At 38.9% G+C, this 20779-nt stretch overlaps 1 protein-coding gene across 1 annotated transcript in view; it reads left to right on the top strand.

The window, feature by feature from the left end:
• Positions 1 to 16856: 16856 nt before the first annotated feature.
• Positions 16857 to 20779, top strand: part of cfap20dc (CFAP20 domain containing) — a gene marked incomplete at its 5' end in the record, with an annotated part of 36313 nt that continues 32390 nt past the window's right edge. The window contains 7 exons of the mRNA XM_080461136.1: positions 16857 to 16877; positions 16991 to 17080; positions 17902 to 17995; positions 18074 to 18146; positions 19170 to 19284; positions 19425 to 19572; positions 19832 to 19957. Coding sequence (XP_080317262.1) covers positions 16857 to 16877; positions 16991 to 17080; positions 17902 to 17995; positions 18074 to 18146; positions 19170 to 19284; positions 19425 to 19572; positions 19832 to 19957 — 667 coding nt within the window. The remainder of the gene's footprint in view (positions 16878 to 16990; positions 17081 to 17901; positions 17996 to 18073; positions 18147 to 19169; positions 19285 to 19424; positions 19573 to 19831; positions 19958 to 20779) is intronic.

Here is a 20779-nt window from a genome sequence, read left to right on the forward strand (position 1 = left end):
AAACTGCTAAGACACATAGACAATAGATAGATTAATGATGGTGTACAACAGAGTCACCTGACTTTCTCCTTCGGTTCAATCAAGATACTTCTCCTCTCCATCCTTTGAATGTTATTTATTACAACTGCTTATACAACTGATTCTTTATGCTTTGTTGGGAGCAATGTCTCCTGGGAGCTGTGGTTTTATTACAAAAGAAAATGCCTGTTTCCAACCGTAATTAGATATGGTATTGATCCAAAAATATGAAATTCATCCATCCCCAGCTTATACACTTATCTGAGGTGAGTTTACAGTAAATAAAGGTTGAAAACTGATGTGACCCTTGTACCCCTTTTCCCCAATCACTACCTCTGCATGAGTATGAATGTAGTGTATTTTAGTAATGTTAATAGAAAACAAAAGGGTGCATTAGTAGATCAAAAATGCTAACACTCAAGACACCATACATGTCTAAATTACTGCGGAAACATACTAAACAGCTGTACATTTACTGTTACATGTTTTAGTGAGTTAAATACCAAACAACCAACGGAAGATAAACAAGCAAACTTCTCATTAAGAAGTCATGCAATCAAAAGTATTCCTGACCACCGCAGCACATCTGAGAAACTACAGTATGCAGAAATCGGTTAATGGCAACCTTTTGTTTTTACTTCTTTGTGTGTAGCTGAAGCAGGAAGCAGAGTGTTTTAATTTTGTGGAGCCAATTTTCTTCGGAAACTTTTGCCCAAACAGAATGCCAACAATGCAATGTATTCAAACAGCTTTCATCACTGTTTGCCGTTTGTCTTGTACGCAAACATGACTCAGATGTACTAAATACATGTGTACACCAACTGTGGACGGTTTTTCTTTTTTTGTTTTGTTGGGGAGATGATAAATCCTGCCAAGTGGGAAATAGATTTAATCTTATACAGCATTTTAACTCAATACACAGAAAACCACAAGCTGCACTGTTGTCGAACTATATGATTAGTTTTCTGTCAATCACACAATGGAGGCGATGCCCAGGTAATAATTTTCTGCCTTTCTTTCTTCCCTCCAACAGTGCATCCAAAATACCTGCAATATCCGTTTCACAATAAACAACAGGCATGGTACGTCCGGGCCAGGTTAACAGAGATTCAGACAAATTTAGACATATCAACCCGTGAGTAATTTAGAAGCACCAGTTAACCAAACATACAACAGAGACACAAAAGGGCCAGTACTGAGCTGAGGTTTTCTAGCCATGAGACAAGAGTGCTGACGACTACGCCACTGTGCAGAACAAGTTGACCATAGGATTACAGACCATACTTAATACCATATATCTAGCTTTTATTCGGCTTTATCCAACTCATGGTCACAGGATCCTGAAGCCATTTCCAGCTGACTGTGAGCAGTGGACAGGCCATCACTCCATCAAAAGCAAATATAGAGACAGACGGTCATACAAAGTTTCACATTCACCCATTAAAAATTCATACGTCTTTTGGATTGTTGAAGAAACTGGAGTACCCAGAGAAAACTCACACATGTACAGGGAGAATGTGCAAACTCGACACTGAAAGAGTCCTTACCCCAAGAGAATAATAAAATACTGAGGCCACTAACAACTAAACTAACTTGACACATGAGCAAACATGAGCAAAAAAGTGTCCTCTCGAGTCACTAAATAATGCTTTGAGCAACATATATTATTGTCCTTATTTATCGAGTTAGCAGGGGTAAAACTCACTCACTCACTCACTCACACACTCACTCACACTAACACTAACATGGGTCATACTTTGTGCCTTTGAAATACAACTGTTTTACCACTAAATTGAATGCATTATACAATCTTACTTTGTGGCAATGGAAGCACATTCGATGAATGATGTGTCCCAGTGGAGTGGACATTATTATGTGCAGGCATGTGTTCAAGACACAGCTTGCTTCAAAGTAAATGCCTCGTGTCCATGAGCAAATTAAATTAAACTGACCAATGGGGATTACAGAACACAATGAGCCAAATTAAACACGTTCTTTGTTCCTTAGCAACATTTAATAAAGCATGTGTCATGTTTTCATTAACTCATTTGTATTCAGTGACACAGTGCTACTAAATACAGACTTTACCAAAGTGTTAAAATGAAGGTATGTATTGTATATTCTGGCTGTTAGTCATTGAGAGTGAGAAAAAGGTGAAACCACACTCTGGACAGCAACTGTTTTCTACAAATATATTAAAGCTAGAAGAGTCCTGGTTTCCCTCCTGTAGTCATTAGTTATTACTTGGTCCTACATTACATCGTTATGGCATATGATATTTCCTATAGTTTGAAGTACAATAAAATGCAGAGCGACTCTCTTGTGATAGAGCTCTAGAAAACAGTAAAAACAAAAACCTGCAGATGAACCGCAGCTTACCGACATTGCTTTGTGCACTAGTCTCAAAATACAAGCACTATTTATAAATCACTTTAGTCAAGGTGTCGTTACCTTACAACCCAGTCTCACATGAGAACACCTTTTGCATAAATTTAGCTGGAAACACAGATGAAGTTATTCCCATGCAATTAAATATGCTGAATACCAGGGTGACCTCACTGTCAATCATCTGAAGTCTTGAGCAACTTTGAAGCTACAGAAGAAGGAACAAAGGTATGTATACCAGCTGCATTTTGTAGAAACAGCTCTGTGACTGTCAGGAATATTCAATAAAGTGGCTAAAAATGGAGCATATCATTGTGCCTTTACAGGTTCAACACTTTGTCACTGAGGCAGAGCCCTTCAGGAATCTGCACTCACATCGGTATTAGGCAGGAGGTTTTTGATTAAAAAATGTGTTAAAGTGAAATCATATCCTCAAAGTTGTACTAGACTTAAATATGGGGGTTTTCAGCTTAGCTGTGTCACAGCTTCAATCATATTCACTCACACTTACACACACCAGTGGTGACAAAGCCGCCATGAAAGGTGCAAGCAACCAGTTGAATTGACTTGATTCAATGTCACACGCACACGTTAACACATAGAGCCCATGGAAGTGTCAGACCACTGACCCTTAGGGAAGCTCACCCTTTGCTCTATCACAAAGAGCCATAGCTGCCCCATTGCCGTTTTTTGTCAATAAAAGCCTACAGGTTAAAAAAACAAAACTAAAAGATTTATAGAAAGAAATAGCAGTCATAACATAAATAATTCATTGTGGGATGATAGTGTATCTTATGCAACTATTTTATTTTTATTTTTTTAGCATTACCTATATAGCACAATCAAAACAAATGTGCCGCAAAATTGCTGCTTTTGTGTGCAAATGTGTGCTTTTATAGTAATAATAATAACGGCTTGGGTTTATATAGTGCTTTTTTCAAGCTGACTCAAAGAACGTACAGAGACCATTATTCATTCGCACCAGTCCCACCAGTGGTGGTAAGCGTCGCTGTAGCCACAGCTGAACTGGAGCCTGCTCACAGAGACGTGGCTGCCATTTCGCCAACGCACTATGACCACCACCAACATTCACGCACCATTCAAACCCATTCATACGAGGCAAATGTGGGTAAAGTGCCTTGCCCAAGGACACAACGATGCCCCACAAAGTAACAAAGTAATGAAGTCTCTCTCTCTCTCTCTCTCTCCTCTCTCTCTCTCTCTCTCTCTCTCATCTCTCTCTCTCTCTCTCTCTCTCTCTCTCTCTCTCTCTCTCTCTCTCTCTCTCTCTCTCTCTCTCTCTCTCTCTCTCTCTCTCTCTCTCTCTCTCTCTCTCTCTCTCTCTCTCTCTCTCTCTCTCTCTCTCTCTCTCTCTCTCTCTCTCTCTCTCTCTCTCTCTCTCTCTCTCTCTCTCTCGCTCTCTCTCTCTAATAGATGGAGATTATTAACATCAGCAAAACAGGCAGTAGACCAGATTGCATGCATGAGTTTTTTTGTTGTGTTGATATAAGCTATATCTCAACCCGGCAGGAAGCGCCAAACAACCACAACACTGTGCCTCTGCCAAGCTCACCTCCTGGGCTAAAAACCCAAAGACATACAAAGAAAATGGCATCGGTGAGGGATCAAGTTCAGGAAAGCAGCTCCACTGAGACACATGACTGAATAAACCTGACATTTACACGCAGAATCCGAAACTATCTCTCGACCAAAAAAGCAGACATGGCAAAGGTAACCCTGTGATCAGTTGGAAATTATAAAATGACAAAACAGTGTTTACTGGCTGGTCGTGTAGGTGTGTCCTGGGCAGCCGGTAATGTGCATCTGTCGGTGCTGCTGAGCCATATCAGGGTTAAACAAAACCACCGCAGAGCTCCCAGTCAAGCTATGCCAAGTACCACAGAAAATAGCCAATTCTATCCTGCCTGTCTTTTATTCTCTCCAGCTCTCATACCCAGGCACCCAATAGACAGATGCAACTGCAACAGTGTGGTTTTAAGAGGAAGGTCAAATGAAGCAGTAGCAGCAGCTCGAATTTATTCACTCCTGTCCAACAACATGAAAAGACTCAAGCTGGTAAGAAGATTTTTTTTTTCTCCTTCTTCTTACCACTATTCACTTGTTTAAGCGTCGAATAGCAGCATACCTTTCGTTAAGGGAAGATATCGTTTCTATAAAAAAATCAGTGCCTTGGTTTTACAATTAATGAAAGCAGATCAACATCGATGAGAAGAGCGATTTCTAATTTTCCCTTCTAAAGTCTAAAGAGTACTGTACATCAATATGGGATTTTGGACACTCTATGGTTTCAAATCTTATCTTATTTCTTTGCAGAATAGTTTTTAAATATCAAAATAAATAGCTCGACTGTTTTTAATGACCCACGTAGGTGTGCAACAGCAAGCTATCCATCATGCTGTGAACCTAATGTGCTATACGAATATGTTATTTAGCTTTGTGATGGATAATTTTAAAAATTACACAATTATTCTAATGGGAACATGCTTCTCGAACTCTTAACATTCATTTTTTCCATTATGATGTTTTACCAAGCATACTATAAAAAAATAAAAAAAAGAGAGAAATGTCAAATCCTTATTAAATAGATTGTATAACTGAACGCAACTGTACTGCTACGAACCTACTTTGCAACATTATCAGCATTTGCAAGCAGATTTTATTCACTGGTCCCTGTGCAGCTTAACTGCTCAATTTGGCTCTTTGTGCAGTTCACTGGACCAGTAAGCATCAATGATTATCGTTCATTATGACATCACATCATTACAACCTCATGGGAATGTAAACAACAAAAAGCATACAAATCACCACAAACCGTATGATCACTTCAAAATGAGTAGTTCAATACTATAAAAAAAAAAGCCCACAAATGATCACAATTAACAATTTTTACAAAAAAAACAAACAAAAACAGGGGCTGGAAATCAAGGTAGGAATTAATGAGGCTTGTAAATCTTCCATTTTTTTTTTTCCCAGCGTGCCATGTGTCTGCTTTGCCAAAACAGTAACCCAACCTGCTGACAGGTATGAGCTCTGCCAGCTAACACGTTTTTGTGCTGTCAGCTCTTGTCATGAAGTGCGAGTTTGCATGTTTGTGCCATAACATTTTTTTTTCAGGTAAAACCTTTTTTCTTTTGGGAAAACCAAACAGCATGAAGCGGGATGCATCATTTTCCATCCAAGCAAGCAGACTTTCTGTTTTCCCTTCCTTGATGGGTTTGTGTGTTGTGAGCAGTATTTACAGAAACTACACACGATGTGCATATTTGTTGGTGCAACATGTTGGAAATGACAAGTCAAAAATAAACCAAACTAAACATCTTTAACTTTGTTTTCTTGGTAAACACCACATCCGCCTACACTCGTCTGGTGCATATCGAATTTCCTTTTTTTAACCATTTAATATGACTGATGCAAGTATTAGATTGACTGGTAGCTGTAAGGCCTTGTCAAAAATAAATGTAACATATTCAAAAAACGTTTTTTTTGCTCACCAACTCAATACTAGATAAATGAACTTTATGGATAATTAAAGAGTGTTTTCGCGTGAACATCAAGAGACATCCGACCGCTGCTCTGCTGCTTCCTAATGCGCAATGTTCCGAGTGTGATGAAGACAATTGCCTTGAGAAAGAGACAAATGGCTCAAACATTAAACAGAGAGGAGACTACATTACAGCACACTGTGACGCTGAGCTTTTAAATTTTTTATCGGGCAAGTGACCAAATTTGATGCTTGTGCTTTTCTTCCTGCAAGTTTAAAACCAACAAGTTCAATTAAGTAATGCTGGACACTGCGTTAAGTACAGTGGAAAAGTCTGCAACACAATTAAATGACACGTTATTATGTTTTGCCCGTTTAACACCAGATTTAATTACACGCACGATACTCACAGGGAGAAATACTGGCAGGGCCTTTCTGTGTGGAGTTTGCATGTTCTCCCCGTGTGTGCCTGGGTTCCCTGCAGGTACTCAGGTTTCTTCCCACAGTCCAAAAGCATGCATGTGAGGTTAACTGCTGTCCCTGTCTTCGGGCCTGTTGTGAACTGGTGGCTTGTCCAGCTGATATATCGTGCCCTCGCTCATATTTAGCTGGGATTGGCCCCAGCGCCCGGTTACCCTGAGCAGGATATAAGGGGTACAGAAGACAGATGGATGGATTATGCATATAAAACTAGTGCGACTTACAGTAAGTTTATTTTCAAAAATACATCCAACACATTTCAACACAAATTGTGTAAGAGACAAGCATTGAGTAGTGTATGAAATGTGAAGTTATTTTTTTTGTGTAAAAAAAAAAAAAAAAAAAATAAGTATCTCATAAATACTGCCCTATAGAGGGTTAAGAAATTAGGCTGTTGTAGATACAGAATAACATAAAGATTTATGCCGCATGTTTTCGTCCTTGTGTTGACAATAATATTTGATTGAGGGTCCTGGTGATTGAGTATCGACAACTTCAGATGGCACACTTCATTTTTCATCATTGCCTTTCAGGAACATAATGAGTCTAACCTGCTGAGGTCTCCCGTTGTCTTCACAATCATTGGTAAGGAAGTGCATTTTCATCACGATGATAAAAAATTTCACAGCTTTACTCAAAAATAAATTAACTTCGAAATTCTACATATAATGCCTCACAGTGACAATATGAAGAAAGTTTTTAGTCTTTTTTCTCCAATGCTTGAAGATGTATAGAAATATTGAGTTATTTGACATGAAGGCCAGGCATCACGTTTGGAGAGAACCAGCCAATTATCACCAGACCAATGCCATCCATTCAGTGACGCATGGTGGTGGCAGCAAATTGCTGTGAAGATATTTTTCAGTCACAGGAGCTGGAAGACTAGTCAGGGTAGAGGTACAGATGATTGCAGTAATGTATAGATACATCCTGAAAACCTGCTCCTAAGTGCTCTTGACCTCAGACTGGGGCGCCTGTTCATCTTTCGGCAGGACTCCTTTGGTCCAGCCTTGAATCGGGAGGGATCGGAACTTTGCAACCAATGATCCCATCCAACCTGACGGAGCTTGAGAAGTGCTTCAAAGAAGAATAGGGGAGATTGCTGAAAGATTCAAAACACTTCAGGCTATGGTTGATGCCAAAGGTGCATCAATAAACTGTTGACCAACAATTGTGAATATATGGGATGTCTTTGTTTTTTTTTGTTTTTTTAATCATTTAAAAAAAAAAAAAAAATTCACAGTAACATTTTGAAGTATTGTGTGGACATTTTGGAATAGGGCAGTAATATTACAAGACGTGGAAGAAGTGAAGTGTTGTGAATACTTTCTGGATATCTCAAGTCAGAGACTTAAATACAAGCCCCAACCTGTCTGCTTGACAGCCTACATGTGAATTATCACCTGTCATGAAGCCTGACCTGCACTTTTCAGAGCAACAGCAAAATACAATTTGAAAAGAACCCACTGACAAATTAATCAACACTCTCCTTTATGACTTTACTGACTTTGGTTTTATGCCTCTGGCTAATCTGACTGAATTGGAGTCCTCTACTGATGTTTGGTTTCCTGCTCACTATTTGGGCGACATGGGACGGCATCGCAGCGAGTTTTAATCCAAGCTGATGATGAAATGGCAGAAGATGAAATAAAAATTCTGACAAGATTCCTTTCTTAAACACATCAATTGGCAACTACTTCAGCACAGCCTGACCCTCATCTGTTTGGACTCAAAAACTGATTATTGAAATGTCAGTGTAACTAAACAAGAAGATTATTTATATCAGTGTGTAGCTGAAGGAAATGTTGAAAGACATTTATATTGGTTACATTTTCCAGGAAAAGTTCTCTTACTTTTCACGTCACTATTTCCACTTTAATCATGTAAATCTGTCTCTTTCAGTTGTGTTTTCACAAGTAAAAATATTTATTACAAAATAGAAATATCTAATGATAAGCTTGTTTGAGGCAGCTGTCAAGACTGTGGGTTCCAACCGATCATGAAACAGCCGACACAAAGTTATCAAGTGACTATGAGGTACATAAAAGGACACAAACCATAAGGGCCTTGCACCCCGTCATCCAACAAAACGCCAGTCTATTTCGTTTTCTCCGAGCTGCTGTCTGTACAGCCTTCACATGGAGTGTGTCTCACTGGCTCAGCCTGCTGCTCCGGAGAGAGAGCATTCAACTGACTTGAAACAGAGGAGCCAATTAAGCTCCATCTCTGCCACTATTCACAAAGCACATCCTATAACCTCCTCACTTAGCCACACACGTCCAGGGTCATCCATCTTTCCCTTTGTGGGCAGAGGTCTGGAGACTATCTCAGCTAAGAAAAAGTAGAAAAGATACACCTCCCATGGAAATGGCAGACAATCAGCCGCACACACTCGACCCTTTGTGTAAATTACAGTCAATAATTGGCCAAACAAGCAAGAAAATCGAAACGGGGACAAGAAGAACTTCTCACAGAAAGGCCGGGGCCTGAAAGTGGAAACGGCTGTTTTAGCCGTGAGGTTGGAGAGCTCACCACTTCCTCACACCAGCCAGGACTAACCATCACTCTGTTTTTTGCTAACCTTCAAGACATCGTGGGACTCACATTCGCAATCTCAATGCTTTAGTCAGTTCAAAGGCTGACTGTATGATACATGGCAAGGGTTTGTTTTAAAGGGTGCATTTTAAAATTGAATGATCGCCTCAATACATTGCAAGATGCATAGAAGAGGAGACATGCCTTTTGTAAACAATTTCTTTTTTCTTGATCAATGCAGAGATCCTTTTGTCTCTTATTGGCTATGAGGTACAGCTTGTTTATATGTCTGTGCTGGTGTATGTTTCAAGTGTTTCAGAATAGTTTGCAGCATTGCAGACAGCCATAAACAGAACACTTAAAACAGAGAAAACCCTTGATGTTGTCTTACAGTCCACTTCGGACGGTGAACAATCTTTCACTGAAGGGGACGAGACCAGCAGTGGGGATCAGACAGGGGGGATGTGAGGAGGGATTCCTGGCAGGCACTGAGGGGTCCTGCAGCTCAGAGGAAGGGAAGGAGGCGGGAGGGGTAATGAATGACTATACCACTCCATGAAGGTCAAAATATTGGTTATTCCTTTGGTTTCCCACACGTAAAGAGGATGTGCCTTTTTTTCCCCCCATGACCTTAAAGATGATAAAGGTCAGTAGATGACTGAAAGGAAATAAGTAAAGAGAACAGAGTCTACCTGGAGCTGCTGATCTTGGCAAGCATGTATGAAACACAGTACAAATAAACCAAGAGCCTGTGGGACAATGAGACAAAATGTCCAAGATGAAAGTTTTATTAATCAATTTCTCAAAGACAGACTGTAACGACCAAAACCACTGCAGGAGAGATAAACTGGCCCAGATGAAGCATCTGTGGATCTGTGGAGTTCCAACGACCCCAAGCTGCGTGACCCAGGAAGAGAGGAGGAGAGATCTGCGATGATGAACAGCTACTCCCTTTCAGGTGCACTAATCGTTCAGACAGTATCTGCCCACGAAAGGAAGGGTTGAGTTAAGGAGTAATGGAAGGTCATCTCAAAGCCTCACCAGCACAACTGCAATTGAGGGCCACATGGTCACCAAGATTTCTTTTCACAACTTTCCTTCTTGTCGAGGAGTTCCAGTAGAGGACGATGGCCCTGGTGGGGACACTTAGGTTGTATAAACCTGAGCCCTCCCCAGGTTCATGTTCAGGAGAGAGAAGAGGCGAGGAGGAAGGAGGAGAAAAAACACGTGGGGGCCCTCTTGAAAATGGAGGCAGTGCGCACTGTTCCCACAGCATAGAGGGTTTATGTTTATATGGTTAATGTGCAGTATTAGTTTGTGGTTAACCTTTGATTTACAGTATGTTAATAGTTGATTACAATTCATGGTTGATCCACGAGCCCATTGCCCATAGCAGATTTTGTGCTTTTGTAATCAATTTCTGTAAAAGTAAAAGACGTTTTTGTTTGTTTGTTTTTTTTCATAAAAATAATTACTTTTTGTGAACATTTAAAATTGTGCATGATGCATGTCATACATGATGATTAATAGTCCCACTGAAGAGAAAAAAAAAATCGCATCACAGTAGGATAAATTCATGACGTGAATGTTGATACATGTTTGATGATTTTACCTGTCTGATGAGGTCCAAACTAAAATAAAGGAACTTAAAATAGGCATCACATCTATTTCTTTATTTCATTGTGTGGAGTTTGCGTCTTCTACCTGTGGAGTGCTTGGGTTTCCTTTAAGTTCAAACAAATTCATTGTTTGTGTGTGTGTGTGTGTGTGTGTGTGTGTGTGTGTGTGTGTGTGTGTGTGTGTGTGTGTGTGTGTGTGTGTGTGTGTGTGTGTGTGTGTGTGTGTGTGTGTGTGACGGGCTGATGGCCTGTCCAGAGATGTTACCAGCCTACGTCCACAGCCAGCTTAGATTGGCTCCAGCCCCTCATGACCATCCGTTGGATCCATCAGTATTTGAGATGATGGATGGATTTCGTTACCACTTTCTCAAACAATGGTACAAAGCATTTTAGAATAAAATTAAAGAACAATACCCAGAATACATAACATGCTATTTAAATAGAAAGTTCAAAAATCTACAGAGCCATTAGAAACGTACATAAAAAGAAATGTCTTCAGATGTGATTGGACTGTTTTGATTTCTGGTGAATTTGTGCTTAAGAGTCAGAGTTCCAAAATGTCAGTGCTTTAATAGCAAATATTCGGCTTCCCTTCTTCACCAAACGTGACTTCACCAGACTTTGACCGATCTAAGTTGACTGCAGTGCACGTAACAGGGTGGTCGTCCAGAGACATAAGGATGAGCCATTTTCTGTCAGCAAAGAAAAGAAAATCACGTGCTACTAATCCTGCGAGCTAAGTATAATTAACAAAGATTGAAAACGTGCTGCATGGTTGCATGTGAAGGGTCTTAATTGTTTTTCGTCTTTGCAGCAACAACTGAATGGTGTTGTCAGAACTTGGAGTAAACAACCTGAAAGCATAGGTCCAACCTGCATTGGATAAACAGCTGAGACAGGAGGTGGGGGAGTTTTTGTGTGAGGGATGCTTTTTGCGACAAACGTCTGACCTCTTTTTCATTGTTGCGACTATGTAAAATCCTTCATAACTGCAGTATACCATCTTCTGATGGCTACTTTCAGCAGAATAACACGCTATGTTACAAAGCTCTAATCATCTCAAACTGGTTTCCTGAACATGTCACTGAGTGAGTTGGACTCAAATGGTCCCTGCTGAAACCAGACATACGTACTTCCAATTCAGCACTCTGGGCATGTGTGGGAAAGCGAGATTAGTATCATTGATGTGCGGGCAACCAATGTGTACTCACTGCGTGACACTATTGAGTAAATACAAATATCAGAGGGATATTTCTGGCGCCGTGTTTTACCCTCATGCAAAGAATGAAGACGGGTCTGAGGACAAAAAGCAGGTCGATTCATGTACTAGCAAGGTGTACTTAATGTTCTGCTCAGTGACGGTCAGTGAATGTATTTACTGTAAACTGTGCTTCTGTACGCGGCGTCAAATCAAATCCTTTGCAAACCCCTGCTGACTTAAATCTCACCCTCTGTTGGGTTCTACTCTCATTTCGATTCTCGCAACGAAGGCGCAAGTTTTCAAAAGAGTCAGTGAGTGTGTTTTTCTAATCGACATGGTCACATTGACCTACCGGAGATCCGAGTAGACTACCTTGAATACAGTCTAATGGAGACAAAAAGAAAGAACAGAGTGACCTAAATATGTCTTCAGTTATAGAAGAAAAATTGGCCTTCAAGGTGATACTGTTTATTAGACCAGAGGCTGAGCTCCTTTGAGTGAACTCCTGGTGTGCTATTAAATTACTCACTATAAAACCTGGCACTGTTTGTAAACAAAGTTTAATTGAATGCTATGCTGTGGATGCAAAAATATCACCCATGACAGTAAGGCGCTTAGTCAGAGCAGGTACGAGCATCAATATAAGACGGAAGCATCTTTCAAGGGTATGGCGTTAGATGTAGGGCGTGCCGTATTCAAAACACTAAGTAGATTAGGAATTGTTGGGGAATGTGAGCAGACATAACGTACAAGGAGGTTTGTGATTTCTGGGACTTTACTTTTACGCCTCAGGTTAGAATAATGGCGTTGTGGAAAGCCACTGAAACCACTAAAGGTTTGAGTGGTTGAAAATGTGTCCCACTTGCCACGAGCAAGGACAGGAGGTGAGGAGATGAAGGATGTTACGACCCTGATTACTGACATCTCGCCTTGATTAGTCTGTGTTTGAACTTAGGCCCGTGGCAAGTAAATTCGGCGCGGCACATTTATTGTGTCCCCCATACTTTTAAGGTGACTTCAGCAGCCCATGCTCTTGTTTTTAATTTTACTAAAGTGGGTCATTCATGTAGAAGTGAAACGAGTCCATAACCCAGGTCTGTTTTAATATTCCTGGCAGATTGGCTCTGTCAAAAAAACAAATTTTTTTTTGAAAAAGACCAAAATTCTAAAATGTTTTGAACCCACTTACAAGTATTGATGGCTTGTATGGTGTTGTTGAATACAAATTCAGCCCTGACAGGTCTGTTCCCGATTCATCAAGGTTATGTTTCATTCCAAGAGAAACATTAGTCCGATACTTTTTCCAATGTGTGATTGTTGTGCAGTTTGGTCTTTTTTTTTTTTTTTTTTTTTTTTTGATAGTAAACGTCACAGAAAACAGCAAAAAAAACATTTTACTCAAACAAGAACAATTGCGTAGAAAACGATTAAATGAATTCTGTCAATCTGCACATTGTGCTACAACTTCCTCAAGGACGCACATATAATCTAAACTGATAAAGACAACTGAAATGGAGAATGAGCCTAATTATGGTGTACACAGTATATACTCCACATGACAAGACAAAGTGTTTGCTTTCCAACATAAACCACCTACACAACAGTTGTGCCAGATGATATGAAGCTGCAAGAACTCCCAAAACCGGGATTGCCAGAGAACAATGCCATTCTGCTTTTGCATCCCCAAGAGAGAGAACACACTTCTCTCTTCTTGCGGAGTGTGGATAAACCTTTACAATGTTCCCAATGATGACGCAACCAGCCATAACATGTTTAAAAATATCAAATCTCCTGCTGAAAACTAGGATTTTACATCAACAAGGAAAACCTTTTCATTTGAATATATAGTAATTTAAAGAAAATCCAAATCCGGCCCCCAAAAAGAGGAAGCATTTTCCACGAGATGTTTACTTGGCTCTTGGGTGCTGTTTTTCCACACTATATTATAATGAACATTTACATTTCTTTTATGCTGGGAAGCCTACATTTGATTTGGTAACAGTTTGGCAGAAACACCCAGATTGGATAAATACAAATAGCTTTAAGGTATATTTCTGCTGCTGCACATGAATTCACATGGATTTTATTCGTCAAGCTCATCTATAAGGGCCCGGTTTGCATTTAATTACTGTTTAAATGCTTTGCCATTGTATTGATAACCGCATTCTGTGAAACTGGAATCTCAGTTCCACCCTAAATCCAATATTTCATGAAATATCTTCCTCACAAATGTGGCCGTTACAGCTATTCACAAAAGAAAACATCTTATGTTACTGTCACACTAGGGCACTCAAAACCAACATTGTCTACTCTAATTGATATGTTTTGACAGATGCAAATGAATAGATTCTTTTCAAAATAATGAGTGAATAATTACTCATAATTAAGTATGCTAACAAGAGCTGATTTATTAACTGATTTCTCCATACCGGCTTCGTCAGTGTTCACCGCATGCCAGGCTTTATTTTAATGACGCTGTCGGTCCCAATCAGCATCACGCCATTTCTGCACAGCAAAAAAGAATAAAAAAAAAATGTAAAGAGTTAATTATGAACCTCTCAAAGTGTTATGTACCGTTGATGCTATTTCTTTCGCATACCCAGTTTTGCATTTATTGTCACAATAAAGTAGTCCAAATAAGTTGTCCCTATCATGATTACACACCCGTGGGTAATGCAGCTTACTAAAGGCACAGCGCTCCACCAGAATCACCTAATGGTTCTTCAGTGATGTTAAGAGGTTTTACTGAGAGAGTAATGAACACCGCACAGATTTCTGAAGGATTTCAGGCGAAGAAGGAGTAGAAAACGTTTCAGCCCGCACAGGAAGGAGTAAGAATTCAACCTGATTTTGTCGTCATTAAAAGTTCAAGTTGAAAGACGCATAGCAACAAGAGTTAAACCTTTTGCTTTAGTGTTGTTCAAGAACAATCAAACACACATCAGATTTATATCTATAGATAGCTGAAACCACTTAGTGCTTGAAGACATGCAACAACTATATAATAAGCACCAAGACATACACTTCTGGCTGTATTCTCCATCAGTAGTTAATTAGAAGACATCTTTTTGATCTTCTAATAGCCCTGTTGCCGGCATAAACAAAGCAAGTGGCAATGTGACAATAGCAGATTTTTGCCTTTCAAAAGAGGATAAAACTTTATCACACGTCTCTCTTCAGCCGATTTCTTTTGCAACATTTTATGGTTTGATATTTAAAATCTTAGTGGAGCTAAAACATCTGATTGAAGGTTCTCTAACTCCGAAAAGAATGATTATTTTCCTCTATTGGGAGTTTCTCAGCTCAACTCTGTTTGATATAAACCTTGTCGTCAAAATTGGAAAAATACAAAATGCAGAAAGACCGAGAGATAAAAGTTAACTCTGGTAAATTTTGAAAATAAAGAATAAAAACAGCTGAAATGAAATAAAGATGTCTGCCAATAACCTTTGTGGTTATGAAAAGGAAATACTTTTTACATATTGGAGTAAGAGTTTAAGAAATATTCAGCCATACTTCTATACCCTTTTATCCTGTTCTGGGTCACAGGGTGCTGGAGCCAATCCCAGCTCATTAAAAGTGAAGGCAGGTTTCTCTTTAAATGTCCTTACCTTAGTAGGCATGAGTAGTATTTACTGTGGATTTATTCAAACAAGTGGGAAATCTTAATGTCAACGTTTGGCGTGGTGGTGGGGCATAAACAAAAACATTTCTCAAAAGCAATTTGATTGAATCCACGATTATGTTTTTATCAAGAAAATCCAGATTCTTATCCCAAAAGAAAAAGTGTATATTATTGAATTGTCAGTTATTTCAACGCATAACATGCGTTTATGAATGGATTATTAATTGTGATTATCATGGTCTCAGGTTAAATTATGTCTTTTTCTTCTGTATTTATGACGTGTTACATTCACAATACAACTATAAATGTTAAAACATTTTATCTTAAAATCGTAAAAGTATTTAAATATATGGAAGTTTCACCATTTCAAATAAAAAAATAAAAAAAACCTAGAAGCCTTCTAATCTTAAATATGCATGTGCACAATTGCTGGAGTGAGATGTCATAACTAATCAATCAATCAAAAAGCACAGGTATGACACCCTTCATGCAGGTTAGTACAGTTCAAGGTGCCTTACTGATGACTGACAAAACAGTAAAAAAAAAATGTTTTAATCAATAAATAATAATGCAGCAAAGACAAACCACATAAAAAGATAAAACATAAACGATAAAAATAAAATCTAAATGAAAATAGAGCAGAAATATAGAAATGATAAAGACACAAAAGGAAGCCAGCTGGGAAATATGAATAAACTAAATGGAACAAATTATAATGACTGAAAAGCTCTTAATTACGGGATGAATTTAAATACGAGTATGGAATTATAAATGACTCTGGCAACCCTTCAAAGCCACGGAGAGAAGGTAAGTTTTCAGCTTTTGTTTGAGGTTGTATTAGTGTTTCCAGCTTGTCAAGAGTGCCTCACAACAATGCCACAAACATAATTAACAGACCATTGTTAATAAAATAATTGTGTTTACACAGGAGAGTTTTAATAGGGGTGAATACAAAAGTAATGCCTCGACCTAATCAAATTGCATGTTAAATGGCAACAACTACTTTCAAAGCAGCGTCATCTGGTAATTTGTGTGGCTGTACTAGTAACAGTCACCCTGGGCACCCTGTCCTCGCAAGCGCTTCATTTTGCGTGTAACTTACCAGTCATTTGCTCTTTCCCGCTTTATCTTCCGTACTGTGAAGCGGCACGCTCGTCGACACAAGGTGGAAATAATTAGAATTAGTCAGAGTGAACACATGCAGAAGGTTGAGCCAGTTCTACCGTGAACGGCTGTGGTTATAAACTACATTACCCACAATTCACCACGGGCGAGCTCATGGAACGTACGGTGTCAGGTAGTGGTGTCTGGTAACCATGGCTACACATCTGACTCGACGCAGACTCTCTCTTTCATAAGTCAACGTATGTTGTTGTTGTTGTTGTTTTTTTTATCCGTGTTTCATGGAGCATTTACTGCAAACACACCGACTGACATCAGCAGGTCACAATTAATCCCGGTGAACGTTTCCTACAGGGGACGTCACGTAAAATGTTCAGAAATAATTTTCAGGTGAGCACATTTTAACACGCCTGCTATCGTTCAGTAGAAGCCCTTCTCAATGCGAATAACTCACTTTCAAGCTACAAATGGTCGTTTTAGTGAAGACTGACTCGTTGTTTCAGGGTGGAGCCGTGGTGGAGATCTTCAGCGGACAGGGAAATAACCCTGTGGCTAAATGGAAACTTTATGGAGGATCCTCAGCCATTTATAAAGTAAGGCATTGCGGAGCGTGCCGTTTCTGTTATAGTAATCATCCAGGCCCAAGTAACCTGAGTTCATTAAGTTAGTGCTTTTCAAAATGGGAGTATAGTCATACTCCAGAGTACCTTTTGAATCATGTGCATAAAACCTGACTTAATCAATTATCTAAAAATCATAATCCCATAAGTCATAAGTCAGAAATGCAGTGAAATTTGATATAATCATTCTTCTTGGTTTTAATGCAATAAGACAGTATATCCATCCTGATAGAAGAGGTCAGCAAATTAAATCTCTAAAATATAACTTCATTAAAGTACTACTACTTAGTTCAGATATCTTAAAGTTACCAAATCGTGACTAAAAGCATGGTTCACCCCAAGGTTTGTGTTGGAAATCAAACACAGTGTATTTATCTGTACAATGTACTTTTTTTTATCACAATGGTTTACACTGCAGAAGATCCTGGCCCAAAAGAATACTGCAAAGGTTAAAAAAAAAAAAAAAAAGAATGAAAGAATTGCCAAAGTACCATTGGACAGCAATAGTTCAAATGTTTACAAAAACAAACAAATTAATGACCAGTGCCCTAAATCATATCATTGTGAGGTAGCTGACACAATATTACATTTTATTATAGTAGTTGCAAGCAATACTTCATTACATTTCCATAATAAGCACATGTCACATGTGCTCAGTAGGTCAAAACTTAATTATATGCTCTCCCCAAAAAAGAATATACTTTACCATCTGTGAGAGCAGCCAATACTGTTTGTAAATATCAGCAAGGACTGAGACGCACCAAGGCCTCTTCTGAATTCTGTTTCTGTCTCAGGAGTATAATAAAGAAGTCAAAGGATTTGTTTACTGTCTGAACGGGAGCAGCCAGACAGTCAAAATGCAAATGCAGGAGAATGGCAAAATGTCTCGTAAGTCTTGTAAGGTTTATTTTTCTCTCTCTCCTTATTTCTGTATGTTGACAGTAATTCACACCTATTTCCTTGCAGTTGGGCTCATTCAAAGATATTTGGTGCTTCAAGTAAATATTCCTCCATGCAAAGATTTTTCCACTGAACTTGTGTAAGTACATCGGCATAGGCTTTTATACTTTCATACAATTTATAAACACTAACTGCCCTTGATGAACATTTATCAGAATGCTCATTGTTCTTGATCTGAATACATTTTTACCTTCCACTTTGTGGTAGATAGAATAGGGGCTGATATTTACTGGCGAATTCTTAGTAATTGAAAAATACTGTAAGAAATGCATGATTGTACAGAACGTGCAGAAAATACTGACTGAATACATATGTATTCACAGAAAAATTAATGCAACACAGGTTGTTTACATCGATGAAAACCCCTTGAGCTGCTTAAAAGATTAAGTGTTTAAGTTAAAAGATTAAAGATTAAACTGCTTGTTAGGACATTGCTAAACAATTTGCTACAAAGTAGACCTTTTTTCATATCTGCCACTGCATATTAGGAATGAATAATTACATGAAAATATATGCTTAGTGTAGTCCAGTGGGTTTACTATGGCAGCCTTAGATTCAGTCACAGTAAGAAAATTGACACTATGGCAGTTTTCCACTGTTGTTTCATCCATAAAACAATCCATATTCAATGTCTCAATAGTCTTTGCTCCGCTGAAAATTCTTTCGATATTGATTTATGCCATGGTATTTTCAATTGACTATCACAAACAGTTCTGTGTTGTATAATGTTGATACTGCTTTCTTTTAAGATACTTGTTATAGTCATGACAACTCGATATAGGGAAGAAGAAAAAAAAAAACCTGATTGTGCCCAAGAGTATACATGGTATATGTATTATTATTGCATTACTTCTCTACTCATTTATTTTCACCTATTAGCATTTGTGAATATGCTGAAACATCCTTGCCAGCGGCATTTTTCCAATTCTAGAGAGTGTCATGACAGCTGATTTCACAGTACGAGATTAAAGTAAAAACACCTTCACAAGCCAACCCCGGGGACGAATAAAGCTTGTTGATTTTTCGAGCCGAGACTTTTTTTGGTGACACTACTGATGATTGTGCATAATTTCTGTTTTATTTTGTTACCTGTTGTTCACAGAATAAGTGATTCAGAGCATCTAAAAAAAAGACTCCATTTGTCAACGTTGTACAAAGAATTGTCCGTCACACCTCTGCATGCAAAGATCCCTTTTGTCGAACTGAAACGCAGTATTGTGAGTATGGCACAACCCTCGCAATGTTCCTTCAGCATGCATGTCTCGCTTGTATTCATAGTATGTCACAGTAGGCATTAAACGTGTATCTTAATGCAGTAGTTTGAGTACCAAAGTCACATTGTGTCTTGTTTTTTCAGTGGTCTACTTTATGCATCGACGTCGAATCATTGACCAGTGAACTGTTCACGGGATTTCGGTCTCTGGACGGCATCACTCTGTGTGCCACCTGTAAAGTCCGGAGAATATTCACTATGAAAGCAGCGCCTACGGGAACATCAGACGATGGTAATATCTTAAAATATTGCCTTTGCAGAGTAAATTTTGTTAATTAGGTCTGCTTCATCAGCGATACGGTGATTAAGATCCGATAAGATCGCAAGCTATACATACTGTCACTACCAGTAATACACATCTGTCAGCAAGCATTTCTTCACTTCATTACTTCTTCATGGAATGCCATGTGATGAAATGCTATTTTCTCTTAATCCACTGGAAAGATAACATTGTCCCCGATTTTCAAATCTTGACGTGTTCCTGTTTGTAGCCGTATATAGTCTCATGGACCTGATTCCTCGCAGTTGCCAGTACCCGCCCGATGTGAACCAAGTCACTCAAGTGCTGACCATAAAGAGTGCCGATGTGAAGTCTGATGTTTGTAGCTCTGACTGTGGTAAGCGAGATAACAGTATGAATTTTGAAAAACAAAAAAAACACATTAACAAAAGAAAGCGTTAGTAGCTTAAAGTTCAATCATACCGTCACGGCAAGTGTGTTTGAAGTGACCTCTTCATACATCTTTGTATGCAGCAAACGTTTGGGGAAGGTGCTTTTTGTGTTGCAGCAGAATTGCGCCCCACGGATTAAGCCTGGTTTAGAAAAGAATACACTTTTTGGCTTTGTTGTGTAGGACCCCAGTTGACCAGTGCAACGCTTTTAAGTGCAACACTGTCCAACTCTATTGGGAGCGCAGAATGAAAGGTCTGCCTCTATCTGTGTGTGACCTCACTGCTGCGGCTGAAATCCCTGCAGCCAGGTTTGAAAATAAATTCTGCAGAAAACCCTTGAGAAGATCAGTTTTAAAGGGGAGTAATACCCATAGTGAAATGCTCAATTATAGCAAAACTATTTATTATTTCTAAGAGGCATTTAACTTTGGCTGGAATAATCCTTTTTTTTAACCATTTAGTCTGTCTTCAGACTCACAGAATCAAATTGTTGTTCTCAGAGTATCTTATGACTGTCAACTGAAACATTTGGAGGTACAAGACAATGCCAAAGACTACCCATTTTAACAACTTGTTTACACAAAAATAGAATAAAGAAAGCTTGAAAAAAAATGATTGTGTGCAGAAAAGCTGTTTTTCACAGACGCACTGAGATGATAATCACTTTCGTTGTGTGGAAATTCCCGTGGCCTTCATTTTCTTGTATTTATGCATAACCACCTGTACTCAAACTGTTCAATTATCTCCTCATACGAAAAGACATGCAC

The sequence above is a fragment of the Lipophrys pholis genome (genome assembly GCF_963383615.2).
Source record: "Lipophrys pholis genome assembly, chromosome: 4".
Classification (NCBI taxonomy): Eukaryota; Metazoa; Chordata; class Actinopteri; order Blenniiformes; family Blenniidae; genus Lipophrys; species Lipophrys pholis.